Source organism: Procambarus clarkii, chromosome 34, assembly GCF_040958095.1.
Source record: "Procambarus clarkii isolate CNS0578487 chromosome 34, FALCON_Pclarkii_2.0, whole genome shotgun sequence".
NCBI classification, from domain to species: Eukaryota; Metazoa; Arthropoda; class Malacostraca; order Decapoda; family Cambaridae; genus Procambarus; species Procambarus clarkii.
The window spans coordinates 8,675,161-8,685,020 of record NC_091183.1 but is presented as its reverse complement, the minus strand read 5'-3'; the positions used below and the strand labels follow the sequence as shown (position 1 = coordinate 8,685,020).

The window sequence follows — 9,860 nt, the reverse complement described above, 5'->3', positions numbered from 1 at the left end:
AGCTAATACTTCTCTGTTGCCCACATAGCAAGTACTTCTCTCTTGCCCACACTGTGAGTACTTCTCTGTTGCCCACATAGCCAGAACTTCTCTGTTGCCCACATATTCAATACTTCTCTGTTGTCCACATAGCCAGTACTTCTCTGTTGCCCACATAGTGAGTTCTTCTCTGTAGCCCACATAGCCAGTACTTCTCTGTTGCCATATAGCGAGTACTTCTCTGTTGCCCACATAGTGAGTACTTCTCTGTTGCCCACATAGCCGGTTCTTCTCTTTTGCCCACATAGCCAGTTCTTCTCTGTTGCCCACATAGTGAGTATTTCTGTGTTGCCCACATAGCCGGTACTTCTCTGTTGCCCACATAGGCGGTACTTCTCTGTTGCCCACATTTCCGGGACTTCTCTGTTGCTCACATAGCTAGTACTTCACTGTTGCCCACATAACCAGTAATTCTCTGTTGTCCACATATTGAGTACTTCTCTGTGACCCACATAGTGACTTCTTCTCTGTTACCCACATAGCGAGTACTTCTCTGTTGCCCACATAGCCAGTACTTCTCTGTTGCATACATAACGAGTACTTCTCTGTTTTCCACATACCCAGTACTTCTCTGTTACCCATATAATCAGTACTTCTCTGTTGCAAACATAGTGACTTCTTCTCTGTTGCCCACATAGTGACTTTTCTTTTGCCCACACAGCGAGTATCCAGTTGGTGCACTTCTCTGTTGCCCACATAGCCAGTACTTCTCTGTTGCCCACATAGTGGGGACTTCTCTGTTGCCCACATGGTGGGGACTTCTCTGTTGCCCACATAGCCAGTACTTCTCTGTTGCCCACAAAACGGGTACTTCTCTGTTTTCCACATAGCCAGTACTTCTCTGTTGCCCACGTAGGCAGTACTTCTCTGTTGCCCACATAGCTAGTACTTCTCTGTTTCCCAAATAGTTATTACTTCTGTGTTGCCCACATAGCCGGTTCTTTTCTTTTGTCTACATAGCGAGTACTTCTCTATTGCCCACATAGCCAGTACTTCTCTGTTGCCCACATAGACAGTACTATTGTGTTGCCCACATAGCCAGTACTTCTCTGTTTCCCACATAGCGAGTACTTCTCTCTGGCCCACATAGTGAGTACTTCTTTGTTTCCCACATAGCTGGTACATCTCTGTTGCCCACATAGCCGATACCTCTCCGTTGCCCACATAGCCGGTACTTCTCTGTTGCCCAAATAGCCAATACTTCTCTGTTGCCCACATAGGGGAGTACTTCTCTGTTGCCTACATTGCCAGTACTTCTCTGTTGCCCACATAGCTGGTACTTCTCCGTTGCCCACATAGCCGGTATTTCTCTGTTGCCCAGGTAGCCAGTTCTTCTCTGTTGCCCACATAGCGAGTACTTTTCATTTTCCCGCATAGTGAGTCCCTCTCTGTTGCCCACATAGTGAGTACTTCTCTGTTTCCCACATAGCCGGTACTTCTCTGTTGCCCACATAGTGAGTACTTCTCTCTTGCCCACATATCCAGTACTTCTCTTTTGTCCACATAGCTAGTACTTCTCTGTTGCCCCACATAGCCGGTACTTCCTCGTTGCCCTCGTAGCCTATTACTTCTCTGTTGCCCACATAGCCAGTACTTCTCTGTTGACCACATAGTGAGTACTTCTCTTTTGCCCACATCGTCGGTACTTCTCTGTTGCCCACGTAGTGAGTACTTCTCTGTTTCCAACATAGTGAGTACTTCTCTGTTGCCCACATAGCCAGTACTTCTCTGTTGCCCACATATCCAATACTTCTCTGTTGTCCATATAGCCAGTACTTCTCTGTTGCCCACATAGTGAGTACTTCTCTGTTGCCCACATAACGAGTACTTCTCTGTTGCCCACATAGCCAGTTCTTCTCTGTTTCCCACATAGCCGGTACTTCTCTGTTGCCCACATAGCCGGTACTTCTCTGTTGCACACATAGCCAGTACTTCTCTGTTGCACACATAGCCAGTACTTCTCTGTTGCCCACATAGTGAGTAATTCTGTGTTTCCCACTTTACCGGTACTTCTCTGTTGCCCATTTAGCCGGGACTTCTCTGTTGCCCACATAGCTAGTACTTCTCTGTTGCCCACATAGCGAGTACATCTCTGTTTCCCACATAGCTATTACTTCTCTCTTGTCCACATAGCCAGTTCTTCTCTGTTGTCCACAAAGAGAGTACTTCTCTCTTGCCTACATATCCAGTACTTCTCTGTTGTCCACATAGCCAGTACTTCTCTGTTTCACCACATAGCCGGTACTTCATCGTTGCCCTCATAGCCTATTACTTCTCTTTTGCCCACATAGCCAGTACTTCTCTGTTGACCACATAGTGAGTACTTCTCTTTTGCCCACATAGCTAATACTTCTCTGTTGCCCACATAGCAAGTACTTCTCTCTTGCCCACACTGTGAGTACTTCTCTGTTGCCCACATAGCCAGAACTTCTCTGTTGCCCACATATTCAATACTTCTCTGTTGTCCACATAGCCAGTACTTCTCTGTTGCCCACATAGTGAGTTCTTCTCTGTAGCCCACATAGCCAGTACTTCTCTGTTGCCATATAGCGAGTACTTCTATGTTGCCCACATAGTGAGTACTTCTCTGTTGCCCACATAGCCGGTTCTTCTGTTTTTCCCACATAGCCAGTTCATCTCTGTTGCCCACATAGTGAGTATTTCTGTGTTGCCCACATAGCCGGTACTTCTCTGTTGCCCACATGGGCGGTACTTCTCTGTTGCCCACATTTCCGGGACTTCTCTGTTGTTCACATAGCTAGTACTTCACTGTTGCCCACATAACCAGTAATTCTCTGTTGCCCACATATTGAGTACTTCTCTGTGACCCACATAGTGACTTCTTCTCTGTTACCCACATAGCGAGTACTTCTCTGTTGCCCACATAACGAGTACTTCTCTGTTTTCCACATACCCAGTACTTCTCTGTTACCCATATAATCAGTACTTCTCTGTTGCAAACATAGTGACTTCTTCTCTGTTGCCCACATAGTGACTTTTCTTTTGCCCACACAGCGAGTATCCAGTTGGTGCACTTCTCTGTTGCCCACATTGCCAGTACTTCTCTGTTGCCCACATAGTGGGGACTTCTCTGTTGCCCACATGGTTGGGACTTCTCTGTTGCCCACATGGTGGGGACTTCTCTGTTGCGCACATAGCCAGTACTTCTCTGTTGCCCACAAAACGGGTACTTCTCTGTTTTCCACATAGCCAGTACTTCTCTGTTGCCCACGTATGCAGTACTTCTCTGTTGCCCACATAGCTAGTACTTCTCTGTTTCCCAAATAGTTATTACTTCTGTGTTGCCCACATAGCCGGTTCTTTTCTTTTGTCTACATAGCGAGTACTTCTCTATTGCCCACATAGCCAGTACTTCTCTGTTGCCCACATAGACAGTACTATTGTGTTGCCCACATAGCCAGTACTTCTCTGTTTCCCACATAGCGAGTACTTCTCTCTGGCCCACATAGTGAGTACTTCTTTGTTTCCCACATAGCTGGTACATCTCTGTTGCCCACATAGCCGATACTTCTCCGTTGCCCACATAGCCGGTACTTCTCTGTTGCCCAAATAGCCAATACTTATCTGTTGCCCACATAGCGAGTACTTCTCATTTTCCCGCATAGTGAGTCCCTCTCTGTTGCCCACATAGTGAGTACTTCTCTGTTTCCCACATAGCCGGTACTTCTCTGTTGCCCAAATAGTGAGTACTTCTCTCTTGCCCACATATCCAGTACTTCTCTTTTGTCCACATAGCTAGTACTTCTCTGTTGCCTCACATAGCCGGTACTTCTTCGTTGCCCTCATAGCCTATTACTTCTCTGTTGCCCACATAGGCAGTACTTCTCTGTTGACCACATAGTGAGTACTTCTCTTTTGCTCACATAGCTAGTACTTCTCTGTTGCCCACATAGCGAGTACTTATCTCTGGCCCACATAGTGAGTACTTCTCTGTTGCCCACATAGCCAGTACTTCTCTGTTGCCCACATATCCAATACTTCTCTGTTGTCCATATAGCCAGTACTTCTCTGTTGCCCACATAGTGAGTACTTCTCTGTTGCCCACATAACGAGTACTTCTCTGTTGCCCACATAGCCAGTTCTTCTCTGTTTCCCACATAGCCGGTACTTCTCTGTTGCCCACATAGCCGGTACTTCTCTGTTGCACACATAGCCAGTACTTCTCTGTTGCACACATAGCCAGTACTTCTCTGTTGCCCACATAGTGAGTAATTCTGTGTTTCCCACATTACCGGTACTTCTCTGTTGCACACATAGCCAGTACTTCTCTGTTGCACACATAGCCAGTACTTCTCTGTTGCCCACATAGTGAGTAATTCTGTGTTTCCCACATTACCGGTACTTCTCAGTTGCCCATATAGCCGGGACTTCTCTGTTGCCCACATAGCTAATACTTCTCTGTTGCCCACATAGCGAGTACATCTCTGTTTCCCACATAGCTATTACTTCTCTCTTGTCCACATAGCCAGTACTTCTCTGTTGCCCACATTGCCAGTACTTCTCTGTTGCCCACATAGTGGGTACTTGTTTGTTGTCCACATAGCTGGTACTTCTCTGTTTCCCACATAGCCGGTACTTTTCTGTTGCCCACAAGCATCGTTGGTACACAGCAACGTTGGTACACAGCAACGTTGGTACACAGCAACGCTGGTACACAGCATCGTCGGTACACCATCGCTGATACACAGCATCGTTGGTACACAGCATCGTTAGTACACAGCAACGTTGGTACGCAGCAACGTTGGTACGCAGCAACGTTGGAACACAGCAACGCTGGTACACAGCATCGTTGGTACACAGCATCGTTGATACACAGCATCGTTGGTACACAGCTTCGTTGGTAAACAGCAACGTTGGTACGCAGCAACGTTGGTACGCAGCAACGTTGGTACACAGCATCGTTGGTACACAGCAACGTTGGTACACAGCAACGTTGGTACACAGTATGGTTGGAACACAGAAACGTTGGTACACAGCATCATTGGCACACAGCAACGTTGGTACACAGCAACGTTGGAACACAGCAACGCTGGAACACAGCAACGCTGGTACACAGCATCGTTGGTACACAGCATCGTTCGTACACAGCTTCGTTGGTACACAGCAACGTTGATACGCAGCAACGTTGGTACGCAGCAACGTTGGTACACAGCATCGTTGGTACACAGCAACGTTGGTACACAGCAACGTTGGTACACAGCAACGTTCGTACACAACATCTTTGGTACACAGCAACGTTGATACACGGCATCGTTGGTACACAGCAACGTTGGTACACAGTAACGTTGGTACACAGCAAAGTTGGTACACAACAACGTTGGTACACAGCAACGTTAGTACACAGCATCGTTGGTACACAGTAACGTAGTACACAGCATCGTTGGTACACAGTAACGTGGTACACAGCAACGTTGGTACACCACAACGTTAGTACACAGCAACGTTGGTACACAGCAACGTTGGTACACAGCATCGTTCGTACACAGCAACGTTGGTACACAACAACGTTGGTACACGGCAACGTTGGTACACAGCAACGTTGGTACACAACAACGTTGGTACACAGCAACATTGGTACACAGCAACATTGGTACACAGCAACGTTGGTACACAGCATCGTTGGTACACAGCATCGTTGATACTGAGCATCGTTGGTACACAGCATCGTTGGTACACAGCAACGCTGGTACACAGCTTCGTTGGTACACAGCATCGTTGGTACACAGCATCGTTGATACACAGCAATGCTGGTACTCAGCTTCGTTGGTACACAGCATCGTTGGTACACAGCATCGTTGTTACACAGCATCTTTGGTACACAGCAACGTTGGTACACAGCATCTCTGGTACACAGCAACGTTTGTACACAACAACGTTGGTACACAGCAACGTTGGTACACAGCAACGTTGGTACACAGCAACGTTCGTACACAGCATCTTTAGTACACAGCAATGTGTATACACGACATCGTTGGTACACAGTAACGTTGGTACACAGCAAAGTTGGTACACAGTAACGTTGGTACACAGCAAAGTTGGTACACAACAACGTTGGTAAACAGCAACGTTAGTACACAGCATCGTTGGTACACAGTAACGTGGTACACAGCATCGTTGGTACACAGTAACGTGGTACACAGCATCGTTGGTACACAGTAACGTGGTACACAGCAACGTTGGTACACAGCATCATTATTACACAGCGTCGTTGGTACACAGCAACGTTGGTACACAGCGACGTTAGTACACAACAAGGTTGGTACAAAACAACGTTGGTACACAGCATCGTTGGTACACAGCAACGTTGGTACACAGCAACGTTGGTACACAGCAACGTTAGTACACAATAACGTTGGTACTCAACAACGTTGGTACAAAGCAACGTTGGTACACATCAACGTTGGTACACAACAACGTAGGTACACAGCAACGTTGGTACACAACAACGTTGGTAAACAGCAACGTTAGTACACAGCATCGTTGGTACACAGTAACGTGGTACACAGCATCGTTGGTACACAGTAACGTGGTACACAGCAACGTTGGTACACAGCATCATTATTACACAGCGTCGTTGGTACACAGCAACGTTGGTACACAGCAACGTTAGTACACAACAAGGTTGGTACAAAACAACGTTGGTACACAGCATCGTTGGTACACAGCGTCGTTGGTACACAGCAACGTTGGTACACAGCAACGTTAGTACACAACAAGGTTGGTACAAAACAACGTTGGTACACAGCATCGTTGGTACATATCAACGTTGGTACACAGCAACGTTGGTACACAGCAACGTTAGTACACAATAACGTTGGTACACAACAACGTTGGTACAAAGCAACGTTGGTACACAACAACGTTGGTACACAACAACGTAGGTACACAGCAACGTTGGTACACAACAACGTTTGTACACAACAACGTTGGTACACAGCAACGTTGGTACACAACAACGTTGGTACACAGCAACGTTGGTACACAGCAACGTTGGTACACAGCAACGTTGGTACACAGCACCGTTGGTACACAGCATCGTTGATACTGAGCATCGTTGGTACACAGCATCGTTGGTACACAGCAACGCTGGTACCCAGCTTCGTTGGTACACAGCATCGTTGGTACACAACATCGTTGATACACAACAACGTTGGTACACAGCAACGTTGGTACACAGCAACGTTGGTACACAGCAACGTTCGTACACAGCATCTTTAGTACACAGCAATGTTGATACACATCATCGTTGGTACACATCATAGTTAGTACACAGCAACGTTGGTACACAGCAACGTTGGTACACAGCATCGTTATTACACAGCAACGTTGGTACACAGCAACTCTGGTACACAACATCGTTGGTACACATTAACGTTGGTACACAACAACGTTGGTACACAGCAACGTTGGTACACAGCATCGTTGGTACACAGCAACGTTGGTACACAACAACGTTGGTACACAGCAACGTTGGTACACAGCAACGTTGGTACACAACAACGTTGGTACACAGCATCGTTGGTACACAGCAACGTTGGTACACAGCAACGTTGGTACACAGCATCGATGGTACACAGCATCGTTGGTACACAGCATCGTTGGTACACAGCATCGTTGGTACACAGCAACGCTGGTACACAGTTTGGTTGATACACAGCATCGTTGGTACACAGCATCGTTGATACACAGCATCGTTGGTACACAGCAACGTTGGTACACAGCAACGTTGGTACACAGCATCGTTGGTACACAGCATCGTTGGTACACAGCAACGTTGCTACACGGTATGGTTGGTACACAGCATCGTTGGTACACAGCAACGTTGGTACACAGCATCGTTGATACACAGCATCGTTGGTACACAGCAACGTTGGTACACAGCAACGCTGGTACACAGCTTCGTTGGTACACAGCATCGTTGGTACAAAGCATCGTTGATACACAGCATCGTTGTTACACAGCATCGTTTGTACACAGCATCGTTGACACACAGCATCGTTGGTACACAGCATCGTTGGTACACAGCAACGTTGGTACACAGCAACGCTGGTACACAGCATCGTTGTTACAGAGCATCGTTAATACACAGCATCGTTGGTACACAACATCGTTAGTACACAGCAACGTTGGTACACAGCATCGTTGGTACACAGTAACGTGGCACACAGCAACGTTGGTACACAACATCGTTAGTACACAGCAACATTGGTACACAGCAACGTTGGTACACAGCATCGTTATTACACAGCAACGTTGGTACACAGCAACTCTGGTACACAACATCGTTGGTACACATTAACGTTGGTACACAACAACGTTGGTACACAGCAACGTTGGTACACAGCATCGTTGGTACACAGCAACGTTGGTACACAGCATCGTTGGTACACAGCATCGTTAGTACACAGCACCGTTGGTACACAGCAACGCTGGTACACAGCTTCGTTGATACACAGCATCGTTGGTACACAGCATCGTTGATTCACAGCATCGTTGGTACACAGCAACGTTGGTACAGAGCAACGTTGGTACACAGCATCGTTGGTACACAGCAACGTTGCTACACGGTATGGTTGGTACACAGCATCGTTGGTACACAGCAACGTTGGTACACAGCATCGTTGATACACAGCATCGTTGGTACACAGCAACGTTGGTACACAGCAACGCTGGTACACAGCTTCGTTGGTACACAGCATCGTTGGTACAAAGCATCGTTGATACACAGCATCGTTGTTACACAGCATCGTTTGTACACAGCATCGTTGACACACAGCATCGTTGGTACACAGCATCGTTGGTACACAGCAACGTTGGTACACAGCAACGCTGGTACACAGCATCGTTGTTACAGAGCATCGTTAATACACAGCATCGTTGGTACACAGCATCGTTGGAACACAGCAACGTTGGTACGCAGCAACGTTGGTACACAGCATCGTTGGTACGCAGCAACGTTGGTACACAGCAACATTCTTACACAGCATCGTTGTAACACAGAAACGTTGGCACACAGCATCATTGGTACACAGCAACGTTGGTACACAGCAACGTTGGTACACAGCAACGTTGGTACACAGCAACGTTGGTACGCAGCTACGTTGTTACGCAGCAACGTTGGTACACAGCATCGTTGGAACACAGCAACGTTGGTACACAGCAACGTTGGTACACAGCATGGTTGGAACACTAAAACGTTGGTACACAGCATCATTGGAACACATCAACGTTGGTACACAGCATCGTTGGTACACAGCATCGTTGATACACAGCAACGCTGGTACACAGCTTCGTTGGTACACAGCATCGTTGGTACACAGCATCGTTGTTACACAGCATCGTTGGTACACAGCAACGTTGGTACACAGCAACGTTGGTACACAGCATCGTTGGTACACAGCATCGTTGGCACACAGCAACGTTGCTACACATCATCGTTGGTACACAGCATCGTTGGTACACAGCATCGTTGGTACACAGCATCGTTGTTACACTGCATCGTTTGTACACAGCATCGTTGATACACAGCATCGTTGGTACACAGCATCGTTGGTACACAGCAACGTTGGTACACAGCAACGCTGGTACAGCATCGTTGGTACAGAGCATCGTTGATACCCAGCATCGTTGGTACACAGCATCGTTGGTACACAGCAAAGTTGGTAGGAGGCAACGTTGGTACACAGCATCGTTGGTACGCAGCAACGTTGGTACACAGCAACGTTGGTACATAGCATCGTTGTAAAACAGAAACGTTAGCACACAGCATCATTGGTACACAGCAATGTTGGTACACAGCA

General features: G+C 47.2%; 1 protein-coding gene across 1 annotated transcript; it reads right to left on the bottom strand.

Moving 5' to 3' along the window:
- Positions 1-8,300: 8,300 nt before the first annotated feature.
- On the bottom strand, positions 8,301-8,903 carry LOC138370977 (keratin-associated protein 10-12-like). Its single transcript, XM_069335617.1, has one exon. It carries the CDS (start codon positions 8,901-8,903, stop codon positions 8,301-8,303), a length of 603 nt encoding a protein of 200 aa, XP_069191718.1.
- Positions 8,904-9,860: the final 957 nt, after the last annotated feature.

Coding starts and splice junctions, on each gene's coding strand:
- LOC138370977 (XM_069335617.1), bottom strand. CDS start 8,903: ATGCTGTGTACCAGCGTTGCTGTGTACCAACGTTGCTGTGTACCAACG.